General features: G+C 46.0%; 1 protein-coding gene across 1 annotated transcript in view; it reads right to left on the bottom strand.

Annotated features, from left to right (window-relative positions):
* Positions 1-7334, bottom strand: part of LOC149470066 (guanine nucleotide-binding protein subunit alpha-11) — a 99182-nt gene extending 91848 nt beyond the window's left edge. Inside the window, exon 1 of the mRNA XM_089667121.1 lies at positions 6986-7334. Coding sequence (XP_089523247.1) covers positions 6986-7121 — 136 coding nt within the window. The 5' untranslated portion in view covers positions 7122-7334. The remainder of the gene's footprint in view (positions 1-6985) is intronic.
* Positions 7335-23996: the final 16662 nt, after the last annotated feature.

Below are 23996 nucleotides of genomic sequence, written 5' to 3'. Positions count from 1 at the left end.
TCAGAACAAGGAAAGCAATTGACAGAGCTAATCATTTTCCATGCTGAACTTTGGAACTTGCAGGAACGGGAAGGAAGTGTCTTTAACAGGAAGTTAAAGTGTCTGTAACTCCAAAATGGGCCAAACATCTGCATTTGGCTTGGGAACTGTGAAAAGGCCCAAGCAGGAACCTTGAAAGCATTTCTCACTTGGGACTGGGGCAATGGTTCTCTGCGAGAGGGGTTGCTAAACAGCAGCAAGAAGATCCACCTGAGAAAGGAGGCAAGTTGGAAAGCATGAAATGGGGAAGAGGGAGGAGCCCAAAACTCTAGTTTGTAGCTCCCCAGAAGTGAATCTATGAACCAAGACGTATGAGATTTCCTTGGACCAGGTCAACAGACGCTTCCACCAAAGGTTTGTTTTAGACTTCAGCCTGGAGGCCTGAGAGGGACGAAAGGAACTTTTCCTAACCTCAGGAATACAAGGACTACCCTGTGGAATTGTGGGCCTTCTTCTTCCGGGGGGGGGATTGGAGGAGAAGAAGAGTACTCAACTAGTGTACTTATCCAAAAAGAGGGACCAACCAAGCATTCTCCTACAAAGTGCAGACACTCTAGGCATTTATTGCTTGGGAGTTTTACTGACAGAATTCAGCTAATCCTGGAGACCTGGTGGAGCATATATTCCAAGCCATGCACACAGTGGTCACACTAAGGCCATAAGTAAAATCTCTTGCTGTTGGTGTACAGAAAGACTCAAAAAGGTCAGAAAGACTACAGAAAGGTCTGGCAAACAGCCATGAAAGCAACTGAAGATTGTGCGAAGAAGACTGTCAAAAGATAAAGGGTCTCAAAGAGGGCCTCTAATCTTTTGTCCACGAGATCACTGAAAATACGATTATATAGTTACAAAATTTGTCTGGCGGAAAAATAAAAAGACAAAAATCCATCCAGTTCAACCATGAAAAAGAAAAAAAGTTATAATCCTATACCCACAGTTGATCCAGGAAAGCAAAAAAACCCAGCAAAGCATGATCCAATTTGTTCATGCTAGAAAAAAAAATTCCTTCCTGATCCCCCAAGAGGCAATTGGATATTCCGTGGATCAACTTTACCTATAAATGTTAGTATCCAGTTATATTCTGTGTATCTAAGAATCCAGGCCTTTTTTGAAGCAATCCACTGAGCTGGCCAGAACCAACTCTTGAGGGAGTCTATTCCACATTTTCACAGCTCTCACTGTGAAGAAACCTTTCCGTGTTTGGAGATTAAATTTCTTTTCCTCCAGACGTAAAGAGTGCCCCCTTGTCCTCTGTGATGACCTCAGGGTGAATAACTCTACAACGAGTTCACTATATGAACCACTGATGTATTTATACATGTTGATCATATCCCCCCTTAATCTCCTCAAGAGAGGAGTAATTCAGTTCCTCTATTTCCTCATAGCTGATCTCCTCCATGCCTCTTATCGGTTTGGTTGACTTCTCTGTACTTTCTCCAGTTCCCCAATGTTCTTTTTGTGAATTGGTGCCCAAAACTGAACTGCATATTCCAGATGAGGTGTTACTAATGATTTGTATAGGGGTAATATGATATCTCTCTCTCTGGAGTCTATACCTCTTTTAATACAAGAGAGGATTTTGCTCGCTTTAGAAACTGCAGCTTGGCATTGCATGCCATTATTAAGCTTGTGATCTACCAGAACTCCCAGATCCTTCACCATTGATTCCCCCAGCTGTACCCCCCCCCCCCTAGTATGTATGATGCATCCATATTCTTAGCCCCCAAGTGCATAACCTTACATTTATCAACATTAAACCTCATTTGCCACATAGTTGCCCAATTAAACAGTGCATTGAGGTCGGCTTGTAAGTTGGAGACATCCTGTAAGGACGTTATTCCACTGCACAGCTTGGTGTCATCTGCAAAGACTGAAATGGGATTTTTAATTCCAGACCCTATATTATTTATAAATGTATTAAAAAGTAAGGGTCCCAACACTGAACCTTGGAGTACACCACTGACGACCCCAGACCATTCAGAGTATGAATCATTAACCACTACTCTCTGAATACAATCTTTTAGCCAGTTTTCTATCCATTTACATCCTCTACAGTAACTGTAAACATCTTGTTAAAGACAAGAAATTACATGGTCCATCACAGAGTAGTTCCATTTTTGCATGACACTCTCCTCAATAGGATATTACTGAGCAAAAACCAATCACCATATAGGACAGTCTTGGGTAATTGTAGGAAGCCCATCTAGGCTTGGGTAATTGTAGGAAGCCCATCTAGGCTTGGGTAATTGTAGGAAGCCCATCTAGGCTTGGGTAATTGTAGGAAGCCCATCTAGGCTTGGGTAATTGTAGGAAGCCCATCTAGGCTTGGGTAATTGTAGGAAGCCCATCTAGGCTTGGGTAATTGTAGGAAGCCCATCTAGGCTTGGGTAATTGTAGGAAGCCCATCTAGGCTTGGGTAATTGTAGGAAGCCCATCTAGGCTTGGGTAATTGTAGGAAGCCCATCTAGGCTTGGGTAATTGTAGGAAGCCCATCTAGGCTTGGGTAATTGTAGGAAGCCCATCTAGGCTTGGGTAATTGTAGGAAGCCCATCTAGGCTTGGGTAATTGTAGGAAGCCCATCTAGGCTTGGGTAATTGTAGGAAGCCCATCTAGGCTTGGGTAATTGTAGGAAGCCCATCTAGGCTTGGGTAATTGTAGGAAGCCCATCTAGGCTTGGGTAATTGTAGGAAGCCCATCTAGGCTTGGGTAATTGTAGGAAGCCCATCTAGGCTTGGGTAATTGTAGGAAGCCCATCTAGGCTTGGGTAATTGTAGGAAGCCCATCTAGGCTTGGGTAATTGTAGGAAGCCCATCTAGGCTTGGGTAATTGTAGGAACCCCATCTAGGCTTGGGTAATTGTAGGAACCCCATCTAGGCTTGGGTAATTGTAGGAACCCCATCTAGGCTTGGGTAATTGTAGGAAGCCCATCTAGGCTTGGGTAATTTTAGGAACCCATCTAGGCTTGGGTAATTGTAGGAACCCTGTGGTGAGCAGACTCAGGCTGCGCCATAATTAAACAAGAACATACAGCATCAACAAGGGTAGAAATTGTATCCTTAAGCTGGTCACACATGAATAGTTTTTATGAAATCAGAAAACGGGCTGATCAAAAAAAAAACAAACCGAATTGATTCCTCCATCTATACAAGCGAGGTGGAGACAGGAATCCTTCCTGCTGCGTTACTGTATTCTGACAGTGGAGTACTCCTTTGCTGTTCGATTACACTGTTAAGCACTGCAGCACTGACTGAACAGAAATATTCTAACATGCACATTTGTCAGAAGTCAATCATTCAATCAACATCTCATGAACGGTAATGACCACAGATGCATCAAATTTCAACCAGTCCCTTCTGAACCAGACAATTTTCAATCCATCTTTACTCAGCAGTTTTGATGAGATTTCAGCTGAAGGGCGACTTTTCCCGAACGGATTCCTCAGGAAAGTGGGGAATCTTCCTAGTCTACCTCCTGCTTAAGCAGTATGTCTGCAGCTATAGCAGAGTCTGGAACTGACCCAGGATGAAAACCTGAAGGGGTTCACTTGAGACCCCTGTTATCTATAGCCTCTAAAAGGACTGAAATTCTACCTGTTAATTCAAACACTGTGGCAGAAAATTCCTCTCTAGATAAGTAGGAGGAAAGCTAAGTGACCAGTGGAGTACCCAAATGAAGACATAGAATCAAAGAGATTCCCAACCCATCCAGGAGCCAGATGCTGAGTCTGAGGCTATGTGACCGAATCCCTGCACTTGAGATATACTATGCACAGTGTAAAAGTGAGTACCCCTCTTCAGACAACTTCTGGTGCTGTGGAGAAGAAAGGGTAAAACCTTCTGTGACAGACACTATAGGCTTCTGAAGCCAGGCAGCCATCCACACAAGATGAAGTGCCTACAGCAACATTATAGGCCAGCCACACACCTTTACCAACCCCAGGTCTGGATATGGTCCCCCGAAGCTCAGCTGAGGAGTCAACTGATAAGGGAAGCTGAAGAAGGAATCTTAGTGGCTATGGTGCAGCTGGGAAACTTGATAGAATCATCTTAGAGAAAAACACTCCATAAACAAGATGTAAGAGGAGGTTGTCATCCAAGGACTCAAGCAACAAGGCTGAAAGTGGAAAGGGTTATACAGGGGGATGTCCCTGCAGCTTTCTATTTTTTGGCCAGTGTCCTACCACCTCAATGTAGCTGCACATCACCCACAGGTAAAGGCTAAAGGATCCTGCGCCCTGTACTTCTCAACTAAGAAATGAGGCATTCTGCTAATATCAAACACTGCAGATCTGTCAACAACCCCATCACTTATGGGAAACATTCTGGTCTCACACACAAAGCACAGCTGTCCCCCATTGCAACGTACCGGACACTCCCTTCCCTCTCAACATGTATGATGCACTCAACCCTCCCTCTCTGTGTACCTAGAACACACACACAGCACTCCCCCCCCCCCATTTACCTAGAACACACACAGCAGGTCCCCCATGTACCTAGAACAGCCCCCCCTCCTCCGCCTACCTAGAACGCGCACACAGCCCCCCCTCCTCCGCCTACCTAGAACAGCCCCCCCCCTCCTCCGCCTACCTAGAACACACGCAGCCCCCCTCCTCCGCCTACCTAGAACACACGCAGCCCCCCTCCTCCGCCTACCTAGAACACACGCAGCCCCCCTCCTCCGCCTACCTAGAACACACGCAGCCCCCCTCCTCCGCCTACCTAGAACACACGCAGCCCCCCTCCTCCGCCTACCTAGAACAGCCCCCCCCTCCTCCGCCTACCTAGAACAGCCCCCCCCTCCTCCGCGTACCTAGAACAGCCCCCCCCTCCTCCGCGTACCTAGAACACACGCAGCCCCCCCTCCTCCTCCGCGTACCTAGAACACACGCAGCCCCCCCTCCTCCTCCGCGTACCTAGAACACACGCAGCCCCCCCTCCTCCGCGTACCTAGAACACACGCAGCCCCCCCCCCTCCTCCGCGTACCTAGAACACACGCAGCCCCCCCCTCCTCCGCGTACCTAGAACACACGCAGCCCCCCCCCCCCTCCTCCGCGTACCTAGAACACACGCAGCCCCCCCCCTCCTCCGCGTACCTAGAACACACGCAGCCCCCCCCCCTCCTCCGCGTACCTAGAACACACGCAGCCCCCCCCCCTCCTCCGCGTACCTAGAACACACGCAGCCCCCCCCCTCCTCCGCGTACCTAGAACACACGCAGCCCCCCCCCCTCCTCCGCGTACCTAGAACACACGCAGCCCCCCCCCTCCTCCGCGTACCTAGAACACACGCAGCCCCCCCCCCTCCTCCGCGTACCTAGAACACACGCAGCCCCCCCTCCTCCGCGTACCTAGAACACACGCAGCCTCCCCCTCCTCCGCGTACCTAGAACACACGCAGCCTCCCCCTCCTCCGCGTACCTAGAACACACGCAGCCTCCCCCTCCTCCGCGTACCTAGAACACACGCAGCCCCCCTCCTCCGCGTACCTAGAACACACGCAGCCCCCCTCCTCCGCGTACCTAGAACACACGCAGCCCCCCTCCTCCGCGTACCTAGAACACACACACAGCCCCCTCCTCCGCGTACCTAGAACACACGCAGCCCCCCTCCTCCGCGTACCTAGAACACACGCAGCCCCCCTCCTCCGCGTACCTAGAACACACGCAGCCCCCCTCCTCCGCGTACCTAGAACACACGCAGCCCCCCTCCTCCGCGTACCTAGAACACACGCAGCCCCCCCTCCTCCGCGTACCTAGAACACACGCAGCCCCCCCTCCTCCGCGTACCTAGAACACACGCAGCCCCCCTCCTCCGCATACCTAGAACACACGCAGCCCCCCTCCTCCACGTACCTAGAACACACACACAGCCCCCCTCCTCCATGTACCTAGAACACACACACAGCCCCCTCCTCCATGTACCTAGAACACACACACAGCCCCCCTCCTCCATGTTCCTAGAACACACACAGCTCCCCTCCTCCATGTACCTAGAACACACACACAGCCCCCCTCCTCCATATACCTAGAACACACACAACCCCCACCTCCATGTACCTAGAACACACACACACACAGCCCCCCTCCTCCATATACCTAGAACACACACAGCTCCCCTCCTCCATGTACCTAGAACACACACAGCCCCCCTCCTCCATGTACCTAGAACACACACAGCCCCCCTCCTCCATGTACCTAGAACACACACACAGCCCCCCACCTCCATGTACCTAGAACACACACAACCCCCACCTCCATGTACCTAGAACACACACACAGCCCCCCTCCTCCATGTACCTAGAACACACACACAGCCCCCCTCCTCCATGTACCTAGAACACACACAACCCCCACCTCCATGTACCTAGAACACACACACAGCCCCCCTCCTCCATGTACCTAGAACACACACACAGCCCCCCTCCTCCATGTACCTAGAACACACACACAGCCCCCCTCCTCCATGTACCTAGAACACACACACAGCCCCCCTCCTCCATGTACCTATAACACACACAGCTCCCCTCCTCCATGTACCTAGAACACACACACAGCCCCCCTCCTCCATGTATTTAGAACACACACACAGCCCCCCTCCTCCATGTACCTATAACACACACACACACAGCCCCCCTCCTCCATGTACCTAGAACACACACAGCCCCCTTCCTCCATGTACCTAGAACACACACAGCCCCCCTCCTCCATGTACCTAGAACACACACAGCCCCCCTCCTCCATGTACCTAGAACACACACAGCCCCCCTCCTCCATGTACCTAGAACACACACAGCCCCCCTCCTCCATGTACCTAGAACACACACAGCCCCCCTCCTCCATGTACCTAGAACACACACACAGCCCCCCTCCTCCATGTACCTAGAACACACACACAGCCCCCCTCCTCCATGTACCTAGAACACACACACAGCCCCCCCCTCTATGTACCTAGCAGTAGCAGCTTCAGCTCCCGCCTGGAGTCCTTCTTGTCCTTCTTCAGCTGCTTCTCGATCTCGGCATTGATCCTTTTGGACTCCTTCACCTCCTCACTCAGACAGCAGGCCATCATGGAATCCAGAGTCATCCCTTCCCCCCGGCACTGTGGCCCGCACCGGGGGCCTCTCCCTCCCGGGGGGGAGACGGTCACTCACCGGCCCGGATCCGGAGCCTGCTCACAGGGCGCCGAGCATCCAGCCGAGAATACAGGAGGAGGGTGGGGGGCGGACACCAATCTCTTCCCCACCCTAGCTGGCCGTACCCGGGATTTCCGCTCCTCCAGCCCTCGGAGCCGCCACAACCTACGCTGACGGCTAGAAACAGGCTGTAAGTGACTTGTCTGCTGGCCAATCAGCAGCACGGAGGTCACGCGACATGGGCTTGGGCGGAACTTCACGCACATTAGGGTTGGTTGCCGTCTTCCAGATGAAGTCGAGGCTGGTCGCAGAGATCTGTGGGAAGTTCTAAGGAGGGTGGTGTACCAATAGGGTTGTCATAGAGACTAGGCCCTGTGTGTTAGGCCTAGATTGCAGAAACCTACACTGTCTTGGCTCCATTGATGAAATAGCTGCCACCTATCACTGTAGGATAGACTGGGAACTTGCTTTACACAGAAACAGTCATAATCCTAGTCTCATTCTGTATTTCAAGTGTCACTAAAGCCAAGACTTTTTTATTTTGGATGGTTATAACCCCTGTCAGTTTTTTTCCTTTCAATTTTTCCCATCTGTGTCCCGTTGTGGAGATTGCTCTTTCATGTCCTGTCTTACAGCTAAAACAGGAAGTGAGGGAAAGTTCCTCCAAAGCAAGGGAATCCTGGGGTGTCACTAGAACTAATGTCCCCATTGGAATATTTCCCCTCTATTCCTGTCCTGATGTCAACCTAAAAATTTGTCATTACGTGTTCTTGCATGGCAAGACCACTTGCTGTTATCTCACATATATAGACAAGAAAAATTGGTGTGGCGCTAAGGCAAATAACACTAATCCCACATATATAAAATATAATATATATACATAAACAGATGATTATATATAGTCATGCATAAAACCTCTAACATAACCCCCAACTGGGGCACGTGAATAGATGCTAGTGATGGTGACACAAAACACCATGCAAAGGAATGTAAAATTCCTACAAGTGACAGAGGTGCATAAATTACAGTCCACTACACACAAAGACTGTGATCCTTGAACAAGCGTGAAAGTGCCACTGGTGTCACTGGTGTCACAATCCAGAAATGGTAAGAGTGCCTCCTCACCTCCCCGCACTGACCACAAGGGCCAATACGCCTTTGCACCTTATAGGTGTAATCCTCGAGTGCCAGCCGGTAAGGTCCACACTGGATGCTACCTCAGACGCTGTAATCCCAAATGCCAACTCCAGCTGCTATATAGTGGTGGTATTAGACCACCAGATGATGCTCAGAGACATAAGAAGAGACTTGCCATAGCGTGATACCGCAATATTTATTGATAAGATTGTAAACAAATAGAATGCCCACTCACATGTCCATAATAAGAATACAGCCTTAAAATGATCCTCCTGTATCCTCGTGCTATGGGTGTACCCGGAGTCCCAATATGGCGCGTGCGTCGGAAGTGACGTCACCGCGTACCGGAAGTGTCGTCAGGGCGTACCAACGCGTTGCATCACGAATACCACGTGACTTCATCAGGGTGACCGCCCATAGTGAGAACACTACTTTTTATAGGCCGCTGGGGTGTCAATCAGCCAACTAGCCCACCCACCGCGGCCATTTTCCCGGAGTCCAGATAATAGGTACTAAAATAAATCCGCAACATAATCTAGCAGCCATATTGTGGACCAGGTAAAAGGGTATACGGAGCAACAAACCTCCTGTATATACCCCATGCATAATAACACCCATTTTGCACTTTAGCAGGATAAATAGGATAGCTAAGCTACCCCAAATCAACTTTAATAAAATACTAAGCAATAACTAACATGGAACAATGTATTAACCACTCAGTTAAAAAACTTAGTTAAATAACTTAGTTAAAAAACCTGCTTGTGCATATAACCATACACGCACATGCAGGAAACAACATATGAAATACATTACGCACAAAGGAATAAAATTTGCATAAAAATGATAAAATAATTAGAACAAGACACCAAAACCATACCATATCAGGTGGACTACCTCCTAACTAAAAATAATTAAAATAATTAAAAATCACTTATAAAACAATTGAGGTTGAACTCTACATTCAAACCTCTGGGTACCTGTGTCTGCATAATATAGATCCACTTCGACTCGGCCTGACTTAACGATCTTACTTTATGCGAACCCCTCCAGTGACCATTATATTTTTCTATTCCCCAAAACAATAGTGAAGACGGATCTTTATTATGATAAAGGGAAAAATGTTTAGAAACATTATGTTTGGGGTTACCCTTTTTTATATTCTGTACATGTTCGCGGATCCTCTTCCACATTGGTCGCTTGGTTCTCCCAATGTATTGGAGACCGCACTTGCATTGAAGACCATATACTACACCCTCCGTTCTACATGTAATAAAATCTCTGATTAGATGTTCTGCTCCATTACTGTGCGACACAAAAACTTTGCATCTTGGGTTCTGTCCTTTTGTCTCCTTACAAGCAAAACATAATTTACAGGGAAAAAAACCTTTTTGTTCTAAAAACGTAATGGTTTTACTTTTTATAGGAGGGTCTAGTACATTTTTCACCAACTTTGTCCTAAGTGAAGGTGCTTTCCTATATACAAATTGAGGCCGTTCTGGTATTATATTACTCAAAACTGGATCCACCTTAAGAATGGGCCAATACTTCTTAAAAATCTTCTCAATCTTCTTATAGTGTACGTTGAAATCCAATATTACAGGCACTTGTTGATCACTACTCAGACCCCTAGATCCACCCTGGACCTTAGCTTTATCCTCCAGAAATACATCTCTTTCTGTATTGCCAACCATATCGATCTTACTTTTAATCTGGTCCCGTGGATACCCCTTTGTGATGAACCTTTCACCTAATATTTCCACCTAATATTCACCTAATATTTCCACATATATATTCTTCTTATTATAGCCAAATTTACCACCCTAACTCCTCCCACAGTTTTTACACTACATAGACAGTAATATACCGAAACGTGCGGATTGTTCCCGATTGGTGTGCTATTACTTTGTGGAATGTTTCACCGAATGGTTCATGAAATATCGGCGTTTTTGTGGTGAAATTGGTCCCATAGGAATGAATGGCGCAATGTTCAAAACTAGAATGTGAGTTGACAAAAGCTAGAGTGTGAGCTGAAAAATCAGGACATGATTTCTAAACTGCCATCACTCCCTCATTTTCAATCTCACCTACACAAATATCAAAACGTTCAGCTATCTCTGCTGCCTCTAAAAATGCCCACGGCTAAGCCATAGTCCTGATAGTTTTCACAATATGACCATTTGTTTGCAACTCACGCCGCCCATTGACATTCATTGAAACTTCACTCTAGCCACCTCAAATGTGAAGGGTAATTTCTAAACTGCGACTGTGCCTTTATTTGGAATATTTCAAAGACATACTATGCATCAAAATGTAGGTCTCGGTCTTGTGATTCCCACAATATAAAGCTGTAGGATTAATAATTTTTAAACTACAACCGTTTGAAGATGGCAACCGCCAGTGAAGTGAGCAAGTTGGAGCAGTTTGTTTTTAACTGCTCTTCACTGTCCTTGCTGTAGAGTGAGTTGCCATAGGAACCCAGGTGTGTGAGCAGGCAGCAGAGTGACAAGCCACTCCACCCTGTTACTCCGCTCACTCCAGTTGTAGACTACTGGTGGAGGCAAGAACACTTCACACAATTTCCCCAGAAATTGGAGCTTTTCTAGTTTTCTTTTACTATCACTGATAATGGGAAACAGGAGAAATAGAGAGAGTGAACCTCCCTAATGAGGGCACAGACAGCAATAAAACCTAGCAGAAGAAATAACACATGTGTACGTTGCACCGTTGGTGGAAAATGATTGACAGGAATCTGGAGTAGCAGATTAACATCAAATTTTGCAAGAAAATTTCCAAAAGTGTGATTGCAACTTCAGTTCTGTTACAACAGGCTTATAATAAACATTTCATGAAGAAATCAAGTGTTCTTCTATGGTATGTCAACGCTGTGTAATGAAGTGGGCAGGCAAAAACACAAAGGACAGATGCAAATGTGGACAGAGTGTGAACACGTCTACAATCAGATCAAAGATTGAGGGTGTGAATGATGGCAGAAGAACTGAATGTGAACAAGGAAACAGTGTGGCAGATTCTAATGGAAGATTTGGGAATGAAAAAGGTTTCCACAAAGATGGTGCCTCGAATCTTAACAGAAGATCAGAAAGAACATCATATTCAAATTTCATCCAGTGTTTTGAAGAATGTAGATGTGTATTTATATTTTTTTATAGTCTTTTCGAGGAATGAAATTGTCATGCTCTCTACATTCATTCCTGCAATGGCTGCTTGGTATTTCTGAGGACGAATTTCCACGAATGGTGACAGTTATGGTATATCTTACGAGCTTACAATCTAGAGCTTCCTTGTAAGCTCGTAAGAGTAGGGCCCTCTTACCCCTCGTACGTTGTTTGTTGTTGTTGTACTGTGCCATGTATTGTCCCCCCTATTGTACAGCGCTGAGCAAACCCTTTGGCGCTATATAAACTCGTAGTAATAATAATAATAATAATATCTGATAGTATTCAGTCTCATTCAACTGGGCTTGTTCTATAAGGTTAACCCCTTGACGCCGACGTAACACAAATATGCGGCCTCACGGACCTGGGCTTTTTTCCGTGGGGCCGCATATTTGCGTACCTGTCTTTGTGCTGGGAGCGCGCCGCTCGGCGCGCTCCCAGCACCAAGACCGCGGTGTCACTGAGAGCCCCAGGTCCCGTTCTAACGATCGGGACCCGGGACTCCCTATTCCGGGTCACGTGATCGCTGTGATAGTCTCTGATTGGCTATCACAGTGATCAATCACTGTGCAGCCCGGCCCCTTTGTTTTCTCTCTCTCTATGAATGGAGAAGAGAGATACATTGTATCTCTCGAACTCCTGACATAGAGAGAGAAAAAAAAAGTTTGGAAAAAAAAAAAAAAAAGATAAATAAATATTAAAAAATAAAGAAAAATACCTAGATCAAGGTTTGATCTAGTTCAGTACCAGGGTTAGTGTTTGGGTCAAGGTCAGGGTCAAAGGTCAGGGTCAAGGGCAAAGGTCAGGGTCAAAGGTCAGGATTTAAAAAAAAAAAATTGGTATCAGTGTCAGTTAGTGTTAATGTCAATGTCAGTGACAGTGTGTTTTATGTAAAAAAATAAATAAAAAAAAAGACAAAAACAAAATGCGCACTGTTGTTTCTGGGCTGTACTACGGGTACAAACAACAAATAACATACACATATATGGTATCGCTGCAATCGTCAAGAACTGGAGAATGTATTTTGGGTTGTTCTTTGGTGGTAGGTTATGGTCGTAACAAGAAACACACAGTTAAATTTAAAAAAATGATTTTTTTTACTATTTTGGCCCAGTTTTCCTTTAATAATAAAAAAAAAATTAGGAGCTATCCATGACCATTTACCACCAAATGAAAGCCCAATTTGTCCTGAAAAAAACAAGGTATAATCCACCTGGATGTACAAAGTAGTTGTGACGATATGTACGGTTTTACTAACACGTCAACGTTGCAGAATTGTGCTTAGGCATTTAGATTTGTTTTACCCTCAGGCATGAAGGGGTTAAGGTTCACCTTTGGGAACATGTAACATGTTCCCATAGCCGCCACCCCCCCTCCCTCTTACAGTACGGGGAGAAGTCTCCCTGCCACCCCCCCTCCCTCTGACAGTACGGGGAGAAATCTCCTCGCCACCCCCCCCTCCCTCTGACAGTACGGGGAGGAGTCTCCCCGCCACCCCCCCTCCCTCTGACAGTACGCAGAGAAGTCTCCCCACCACCCCCCCTCCCTCGACAGTACGGGGAGAAGTCTCCCCGCCACCCCCCTCCCTCTGACAGTACGGGGAGAAATCTCCCCGCCACCCCCCTCCCTCTGACATGGTGGGGAGGAGTCTCCCCACCAGCCCCCCTCCCTCTGACAGTACGGGGAAAAAATCTCCCCACCACCCCCCTACCTCTGACAGGACGGGGAGAAGTCTCCCCGCCACCCCCCTCCCTCTGACAGGACGGGGAGAAGTCTCCCCGCCACCCCCCTCCCTCTGACAGTACGGGGAGAAGTCTCCCCGCCCCCCCCTCCCTCTGACAGTACGGGGAGAAGACTCCCCGTCACCCCCCCCTCCCTCTGACAGTACAGGGAGAAGTCTCCCCACCACCCCCCCTCCCTCTGACAGTACATGGAGAAGTCTCCCCACCACCCCCCGCCCTCTGACAGTACAGGGAGAAGTCTCCCTGCCACCCCCCCTCCCTCTGACAGTACGGGGAGAAATCTCCCCGCCACCACCCCTCCCTCTGACAGTACGGGGAGAAGTCTCCCCATACTATCAGTCAAATTTGAAAACAGCACAGCCGCGCAGAGCTCCGTCCACACAGCCACACCATTCATTCACCGACTACCTTGAATGAATGAACTGCAAGTCCCGACAGCCTTAGCAGCTGTCGGCTTGTAGTGTTCAATGAACTACCATGGCACTGTGGAGCACCATGGTAGTTCATTGAAGCTTTCTGTCAGAATATCTGCGTGCTCATACATCCCTGTATGGAGACCTGCATGGCACCAGCAGTCTACTGATTGATGGTGAAATGCTTTCCAGGCTCCTGCAGACAAAAATAATAAATGCACATTTTATTACCTGCAAAAATATGTGCATTTATTATTGTAATGGAGATGCTGGGTGCAATAACTAAAAACAAGTCATATACACACACACTATCAACATGTCATGCAGATACTTTTAATCAGCATTTAAACCATTACATGTTCTACGCATGTGAAAGACCATCTACCAAATGAATACCTGACCTGGCACATCATAGCATTCACCCAGCACTCCAAAAGATAACAGAATCCAACTGCAGTATTCTTGCACTGTCAAAAACCTCCACTTTTATTATCACACAACACACAGGAGGATATATCTTATGGTCTTTACAATCTGCATGATAACACACACCAATAATAATGTGAGCATTACAGCATGAAATAGACACTTCATTTGACAGCGTCACAGCATAGAATTAATACATTACCAAAGCTATGTGGAAGCTGGGAGGAACAAATCCCATTGGAACCAAACTGCCCAGGGGGTCACGGAGAAGCTGTAGGCACGACCAGTCGATGAGCCCATATAGCCTTTTCTGGAAGCTGTCCAAAAGTGGGTGGTGCCACACCCACCACAGGAGGAGCTAGCGGAAGGGTTCCACGAGGTTAACAGAGTCACATTCAACCACCATATTCGTTATCTGAAAAGTCACACTTTTGCTTCTTATCTACCCCAAAACTTCTTTTCAACTCCCCCAGACTTCAGGATTGTTAACTTAGATGTCCTTAAACAGGTTTGTATCTCCTAATGTGAGGTTACTAGATGTCATAAACACGGTTCATTCCATAAACACGTTTTTATCTTGCTCTCAGCAGAATATCTTGTGACTCTGTTCTTTTGGCTAAAGAAATGCCATCAAGTCACCTCTCATGCCCCTGGCATTTGGGCAACAATGCTTTATTGTAAAAATTACCCAAGAAAAAAAGGGTCCAAGGTAGACACATTTCATAGGCATTACAATTATTTTTGTCCAAAAGGTGAACTTATCCTTTAAAAATAGCTTGTCCAAGCCACTTCTTCAGTCAATCACATTCAACTGAACTTGTTCTGTAATGTTGAAGACCTTTCCTAGCTTATCCAAGCCACTTCTTTATTTCTGTTGAGTGGTAGAAGAGGGTGGTTCCACAATCTGCACATCTCACATCCTATTCTTGGACAAAAACATCTGCCTTTCCATGGTGATTGGATCAAGATGTCAGTGTTACATGGATTCATTAGAGCTGAAGAAGTGGTTTCGATAGGCTATTTATTTATTTATTTCAGGTACTTATATAGCATCATCAATTTATGCAGCACTTCACATATATATTGTACATTCACATCAGTCCCTAACCCTCAAGGGACGTACAATCTAAGGTCCCTAACTCACATCCATATACAAGGGACAATTTTGACAGGATCCAATTAACCTACCAGCATGTCTTTGGAGTGTGGGAGGAAACCGGAGTACCCGGAGGAAACCCACGCAGGCACAAGGAGAACATGCAAACTCCAGGCAGGTGGTGCCGTGGCTGGGATTCGAACCAATGACCCTAGTACTGCCAGGCGGAAGTGCTAACCACTTAGCCACTGTGCTGCCCACCACTTAGCCACTGTGCTGCCCACTGGGCTATGAAATGTCTTCAACATTACAGAACAGGTCCAGTAGAACGTGACTAACCATTGGTGGATACTATGACCTGGATAACTAATAGCCTTCATAGACATATGACAATGAATTTGGGGTGTATACCTTGAAACTTGTGTGAGAATATGAAAAAACACAAGAAAATTAGCAGATTACAGAAACCTCCCAAGCTTCAGCCTCAGATGTCAACATCATCGACTTACCCCAACCTGCAAAAAAAAGGTTTTATGGCTAGAAAAATTTTACAAAAAGGTTTAAAAGCAACTGCTAAATGGGTAGGCAAGACAGACCCACTTTACCGTTGATCTGCTTTAAGGCAGGAAGCTGATGAAATAGAGTTTGGCATCAAATCTTAGAAAGTGGTTGAATTTATAAAATGAGGTCAGCTAGCTCAGCATGCTAAGGGCATAGAAAAACAGATCAACAAGTCCACCAACCTGCTAGTGTGAAGTGCAATGCCAACAGAATTACCCAGAAGAAAAACGATGATTGTAGAACACCCCAAAGTAACAAAGACTAGTGAGTAAAGAACCTTTCAGACAGATAGCCAGTAAAAGAAGTCCTCGCCAAGGGACTGAACTTCACAGTAGCACCCTGATGTGTCCCTGTGGTGGATATCATCACAACTACATAATCTTCCACCCTCAAAAACTATATACCAGTGGAAGAGGCAGAATAACTCCATCTAAGGTTCTTGGTGGTCTTGTCCAGTGCCAAAGCACCTCCTTCCCAGCTGGCCCCACTAGAGAGGAGGACTCTTCCATTGCTTAGTTGAGATCAGGATTACCATCCTGCCAGAAGACAGGGGAAATACACAGTGGTCATGAATACAATCATTTTTAGTTGGCAACACAACTCATCATATTCAAAACTACAAAAGATTTGTTAAAAAGATATGTGGATTGATGTTAGAGTCAGAAGAGACAATGGTGTCCTGTGATGTTACCTCTCTTGTCACTGCAGAGGTTACTTTGTAGGGAAACATCTAAAAAGAGAAAAGACTCTTGCCAATTGCACCAATCTCAAACTAGACTAAGTAATAGCTGATTCATACATGTGCGGTGCAGCTTGAAGCTCAAGTTTCACAGCTAATTGACACAGTAGTTGTTCAGCAGTTCATGTCAGGTTTACATCAGGTTTAGGTCAGGATTTTATCCTGTTCACACATGTGCGGTTTAGAAATGGTTCTCAGAGAAGTCAATAGCCTGTAATCAGCTCCTGAACCAGACCACACTGCTCAGAAATCGTACAGGACTCTTTTTAAAACCTCACTGAATCTGCATCGCCAGTGCAGCGGACATGTGTGAACAGACACCATAGGTTAAGTAATGTTATTTCACATGTCATGCGGATTGGATGCAGTTCAAACCGCATCCAATCCACATGTGTGTTAACCGGCACTAAGTCCTTTGCTGGACCTTTGCCTCAACACCACCTATTTTAAGTACTAGAACAGAAACATGGCTGTGCTCACTGAGAGCTCTTTTGTGCTCTGCGACCTCTAGCCAAACAAGGGCAACCGCATTCCTACTAAAGGCATTAGGAAAATCCTGCCTATAACTTGCGACAAGCCTGGTACACTAGGCCAGAATCAACCCAAGAGGAAAGGATCCAGCCTCCCAAGTACCCACCTGTTACATCAGTAATTACTAATTGCAAGGTTGACAGCTTTCAGAGGACAACAGCTGTCTGTTCTAAAAAACTGATACAAACAGATACTACACTTGATCTTAGCTAAAATTGTAAATGAATAAGATATTTGTAATACACAATATGGACATAGCATACTGGTGTGGTGGTGAACAGGAACACTGTTGCTGGCTGCGCTGAACTGGCAACACCAGGACTGGTGTGTTGGCAGTCAGGAACATTTTTACTAACGTACGGTGGTCCGGTGGCACTGGAACTAGTGTGGCTAGCAATTAGGAACACTGTTTCTGGCTTACACTGGTCTGGTGACCCTGAGACTGGTGTGGCTAGTGATCAAGAACACCGTTGCTGGTTTACACTGGTCTGGTGACACTGAGACCAGTATGGCTAGCAATCAGGAACAATGTTGTGGCTTACACTGGTCTGGTGACACTGAGACCGGTGTGGCTAGTGATCAGGAACACTGTTGCTGACTTACTCTGGTCTGGTGACACTGGTCCTGATGTGGCGGCGATCAGGGATACTGTTGGTAGCTTAAACTGGTCTGGTGAATCTGGAAATGGTGGGGCAAGTGACCAGGAACTCTGTTGCTTGTTTAAACTGCTCTGGTGACACTGAGACCGGTGTGGCTAACAATCAGGAACACTGTTGCTGGCTTACATTGGTCTGGTGACACTGAGACCGGTGTGGCTAACAATCAGGAACACTGTTGCTGGCTTACATTGGTCTGGTGACACTGAGACCGGTGTGGCTACCAATCAGGAACACGGTTGCTGGCTTACATTGGTCTGGTGACACTGAGACTGGTGTGGCTAGTAATCAGGAACACTTTTGCTGGCTTACATTGGTCTGGTGACACTGAGACCGGTGTGGCTAACAATCAGGAACACTGTTGCTGGCTTACATTGGTCTGCTGACACTGAGACCGGTGTGGCTACCAATCAGGAACACGGTTGCTGGCTTACATTGGTCTGGTGACACTGAGACTGGTGTGGCTAGTAATCAGGAACACTTTTGCTGGCTTACATTGGTCTGGTGACACTGAGACCGGTGTGGCTAACAATCAGGAACACTGTTGCTAACTTACTCTGGTCTGTTGTGGCAGTGATCAGGAATACTGTTTCTGGCTTACACTGGTCTGGTGAATCTGGAAATGGTGTGGTTAATGATCATGAACACTGTTGCTGGCTTACACTGGTCTGGTGACACTAAGACCGGTGTGGCTAGCAATCAGGAAAACTGTTGCTGGCTTAAACTAGTCTGGTATCACTGGTATTGGTGTGGCGGCACTTTTGCTGGCTGCACAGGTCTGGCAACACTGTTACTGGAGTAACTGCAATCAGGGACACTGTTGCTGGCTTACAATGGAATGGTAACACTGGTACTTTGTGTGGTGGTGATCAAGAACACAGTAGCTGGCTTACTCTGGTCTGGTGATATGGGGACTGGTTTGACAGCAATCAAAACACAACAAAGGGAAGGCCATTTTACCACAAAGGGAATGATGTTTTAAAGACCATTTGCCATCAGAAAGCAGCCATCTGGCCATTTCCAGATGGTGAGTGATTAATGCGGAACTTCGCTCTCTAAATCATCATGGACTATTTCTAATCCTTATGCTGCTAGCCTTAGTAAATAAATAGGAAAGTATATTTTATTTATTTATTTGAACCTTTTTTTTTGCATTCCATCATTTATTTCCTTCTGTACGTCGTCAGGGGTATCATACATATGACGTGACGCGTTGGTTGGAGCCTAATGTGACGTCACCACTCTGAATGGCCTTGGAACGTCTGTGTACTGTTTTGGGATTGCTGCAGCCCTCTGATTGTCTTTGATTTCTCTATGTGTTTAACCAATTGTAGGTGCAATATTTTACTTTTAATAAACTATTATATAAGGACATACTGCACTATTAGCATTTATATCTTGCATGCCCCCATTGGCGGAGAACAGAGTTAGAGTGGAACAACGGGTTGAAATACCATTGTGCCATCTACCGTGGATAAGATTGGGGTTAACCCCAAAGCACTTCTGGAGTTTCGTTAATTTGAAAGCCCAATAGCTCCAGTAAGAGCTCCTACTCACTTTCTGTTGTCACCAGGGATTTTGAGGTGTCTCCCTTCTCTCCGGTCTCATTGAACGTGTGGGTTTTTCCTCCTCTCCCCTTGGTGATTGGACTCACTTTCCTCTGTGGAGTTTTATTTGAGCTTTTGTTGATGGACTTTTTAAATTATTACTTTTTATCATTAATGTTGTAGCACTACACTTTTTGCACTATATCATTAAAGAAACAAAGATAACAGTGTCCTAAAGCCTTGCATAGGGCCCCCCTGCTGTTTCTAAAAGACTATCCAACTCAATTGCATTGACCTTGGGTATTCTGAACAAAAAAAAATGATGATGTGTACCTATCATTACAGTATTAGCTCTGATTTCCTTAGCAGACTCAGGATTAACTAGCTCAAACATAGAATCAGTGTGAATTGTGAAGGGGTCAGCGTTCAAGAAGTTGGGAGGGGATGACCTTGAAATGCCCAGAAATGCAGTGGCTGGTTCTGCACAAGCACTGCGATCAGTGGGGTTGAGGTCTGTAGGCACATAGTGCCATTAATTGGGATTGGAGAACTTTCTGATGTGGTCTACTCTTGTTTCTCAAATACACCTATAACTGTTTTGTTTGGTTGTGTATCTATCACAGCACTATTTCAATGTCTGTGAAAAAGAGAAATGAGTCTATTTTAAAGTCTATGTCATGTTTTATAAGCTCAGCAATTTAAATGGCTAACGGCTGCACAGAGGTCAAGCCTTGGAATGCAATGTGCTGGTTTTGGGGTCAGCTTGGCCATGCTGAGGATAAAAGCTACACTTATGCAGGCCATAGTTGAGTCGAAAACCGGCCATTTTTTTAACAAAAAAACAAAAAATCGGTCATTCAATAGGCCGATGTTACCACCAACGATAAAAAAAAATTGGCCGATTTTCGTCCCGTCTACGACTGGCATTTAATTACTTCTGTGCCCTGCAGAGAGCTCCGCTATTATATTTGACATTAAAAAGTATAGCGGTTACAACATTGTATCTATTTGTATCCATTTCGGATACAGATGTTTTTATTCGGATACAAATAGATACATTGTTGCAACTGCAATACTTTTTCATGTCAAATATTATAGCGGACTGGAATTCTTCTTCTTTTTCTGATTCTTTTTCTTCTTCTTTTTCTTGCAGGTCATGGCTCATGTGCAGATTTTTTAATCGGTAAAAAGATCGGCCAATTTGCCCATCATTGCCGCGAAAATCGTCCGATCGGCAAAATCGGCTGATTTTTTTCCAACTTTGCCGATCAAAAAAATGTGCCAAAATCCAGAAAACGGCCGACCAATTAACCCATTAACAGTGCGAAAATCAGCCAATTTTTTTTTTTCGGCTGAAAAATCAGCCGATTTTGGACCCATCTATGGCCTGCTTTACTTTGTCTCTTGCATCTACAACCTTGAGGTAGGCTACTGCAGCTATTGATTCAATGGAAGCATCAGAGAAAACATGGATCTTTCTTGTGGTGGCATTCGTTAGGGATGCAGAAATGTAAGAGCACAGTATCTGAAGTTGTGCTCCAAGAACTCTTTTCATGATTCCCATTTTTGCTGTTTGTCTCTGGGTAATGGGGTATCCCAAAATGTATTTTCATAAATAAGTTGTCTTAGAAGTATCTTACCCTAATTGGTAAGGGGTGCTATGAAACTCAGAGGATTGTAGATGCTGTTCAGGTATGAAACCCAGAGGATTGTAGATACTGTTCACAGCAGACAAAACTTTTTGCTTTGGAAAGGGCTTATTTCAAGTTGATACTTGAAGTGTGCATGTGTCTTGTATGACATCCCAAAGCAATCCAAGGCTATGTTGCTTAAGGGGAAGATCCCTTCCTAGCTCAAATCCTTTTTACACTTTACAGCATAGCCATCAGAGGGAAAGTCCTTAATTTCTCTGCCACTGCTGGAAACAATTCTGTGAAGGCCAAAGTTGGCAGCGGCAAGCATATCCTGAGTTGAGAAGAACAATTGCTTCTTTTTCTGTCGGCAGAGATTTGAGTCCGTTGTCTACGTAGAAATTATTTTCTACAATACATATGCATCAGATCCAAATTCTTTTTCACTTTCATGAGCTGTCCTTCTCAGCTCATAAATTGCTACAGCAGAAAAAGGGCTGTTGCCAAAAACGTGTCCTTTCATTTGGTAGTCTATGACTTTGTCGCTGACATCACTGTTGTGATACCATTGGAACCTGTGGAAGTTTCGGTTGTCTTCTCAAACGATGAAACAGAGAAACGTTTGCTGAATGTCAGCCATAACAGCAACTGGTTCTTGTCTGAAGTGGAGCAGAACTATAAAGCTGTTGCTCAGATTAGACCCCGTGAAAAGGACATCGTTGAGGGAAACACCTTTATATCAGGGCGAAGGCCACTCTGATCTGATCTGGCTTGCAAGGATGGTACATGCCAAAGCATGGAAGATACCAACATTCTTCTCCTTCCTTGTTAGATGGTGGTGCAGGCTCAGCATGATCTCTCTCAAACTCCTTCTGTATAAAGCTAACAAAGTGTTTTTCCTCTCAGGTTTTCTGTTTATGGTGCATTGTAAAGAAATAAATTGTGCATTTTTCCTTGCAGTGACACCACAGAAACTGAACCTTTTTCTTCTTTCCAGTGACACCACAGACACAGGGGCATTTTCTTCCTATCAGTGACACCACTGATGCAAGGGCATTTTTCCTTTCAGCGACACCATGGACACAGGGATTTTTCCTTACAACGACAGCACCAATGCAGGGACATTTTTCCTTGCAATGACACCACTAGACATGTGCAGAACAAAAGATACTAATTTAGTTTTGTTGTATGCGTAACCAAATTAGTTTCATTTATTAGTTTTTGACCGGATTCAAATTTTTTCCAATGGGTTTGAAGTATTCAATCAAATTATATCAAACCATTTGAATTAATTGAGAAGAATAGCTAGCTGTTAAGGAGCGGCATCCTTAATAACCATGACTCATCTGCTCTTTGCGGGATTCCCCACTGACAGCAGAATGTAAACAAACAATGCCGACATTAAAATTCAAACTTTTTTTTAAACGGTGCAGGCTCCTCCCCAAAATCCTTACCAGAGTCTTATCCAAGCATGCAACCTGACAGGTGAGCAAAGGGGGGGGGGCGACGAGCGAGCACCCCCCGGCCTCCTGAATCATACCAAGCCGCATGCCCTCGACATGGGGGGAGCTTTGAAACAGAGGAACTACCCCCCCAAAGCACCTTGTTCCCATGTTGATGGGGACAAGGGTCTCCTCCCCACAAACCTGGGTGGTGGTTGTGGGGGGTGGGGGGCTTATCTGAATCTGGAAATTTCTTTTAACAAGGAGCTCCCAGATCCCGCCCCCCCATGTGAATAAATATGGGGTTTACTGTAAACAAAGAGGTGTGGTCACCCGATGGCAGGTGACCCTTTTGTTTATTTACCGTCGGCACTGGGCACCGGAGCTGTCAGTCGGCGGTATCTAGCAATGCTAAGCAAGCAAAAGTGCTGGACCACACACTGTCACCAGTGGCCACGCCCCTTTGTTTATTTACCATTGTTGGTGTTGGTTGATGTCAGATGCCAGTAGACAAGTGACAAGTGCAGAACTGTTTTTCTTGGGGGTTTTTTTTGGGGGGGGGTCACCTGGCATAATAGGATCATCAGGCTGGATCAGTTCATCAGGCTGGGTAGAGACATCAGGCTGGATAGAGACATCAGGCTGAATAGAGACATCAGGCTGAATAGAGACATCAGGCTGGGTAGAGACATCAGGCTGGGTAGAGACATCAGGCTGGGTAGAGACATCAGGCTGGGTAGAGACATCAGGCTGAATTGTGGGTGCCGAGGCACCAGGCTGAACCACGGAAGGCGGGTTCTCAGACGGCAGGCTGACTGGTTTGGATACTGGCAGGATGGTACTGGTTGGAAAGAATTTTCGCTTTTTTCTGGTTTTAGTTACTGGAGCACTGTAAGTAAACGCAGGTCTGTAAACGAATGGAGCAGCTGAAGACAGAGAAGAGCTGGAGGATGGAACAGAGGAGGGAGCAGTTGCTACAGAGGACTTCTTTACAGGGTTAAACAAAGGATAGGTGCAGCGAGTGGGAGCAGGGGACTAGTATGTGGTAGTTAGCAGAGTATACTGGGTCGTCACTGGGGGTGCTGTCGGGGATGCAGGAAGAGTGCCTTGAGCAGAGGAATGATGTTGCAAGCCGACTGAGGCTGGGTTCAACAAGTCTGACCATGTCTGCAGTATGGGTTGAATAAAGCTCAGCTTACACAAAGCCTGTCTGGTCAAAGACTGCACTGCGTTTATACAATCTCTTAGTACCTGTTGTGGACATGCAGAATAACGCTCCAGAAAGTAATCCACATCATCCTCTAATAACTATACCAGGGACTCTACCTGGTCGGCACTAAATGGCGGCCTGCATTCGGGGGTACCAGATGAAACCAACTCAGCACAAACCTGAATCAATGGCACCTCAGAGAATTTTGTGCCCTGATATACTAGGCAATGAGCGATCCTTATACACTCTAGTAGTTGATCCCTGGTATACTCCTTCAGAGTCTGATAAGCATAATCCCTGTCATCAAACACTAGCAGAGATAAATACACCACCTCATCAAGATCCATCCTTCCCAGCAACAATAAGCCAAGATGGCTTCCCTGTGCAGCCACTTCTGGTCAGGATTGGCCTTGGTGTAATGTCAGGGATGCGGGTGTGACCAGAAGTGTGTGGACTGACACAGGGAAACGTAGGCTTCAGATATAGTAAATAATATAATTTATTGAGACTAAATACAAATAT

The sequence above is a fragment of the Staurois parvus genome, unplaced genomic scaffold, assembly GCF_062004578.1.
Source record: "Staurois parvus isolate SC_StPar_1 unplaced genomic scaffold, SC_StPar_1.0 ptg000053l, whole genome shotgun sequence".
Classification (NCBI taxonomy): Eukaryota; Metazoa; Chordata; class Amphibia; order Anura; family Ranidae; genus Staurois; species Staurois parvus.
Note: the sequence above shows the minus strand (reverse complement) of the source record. Positions and strands in the feature narration are given on the sequence as shown.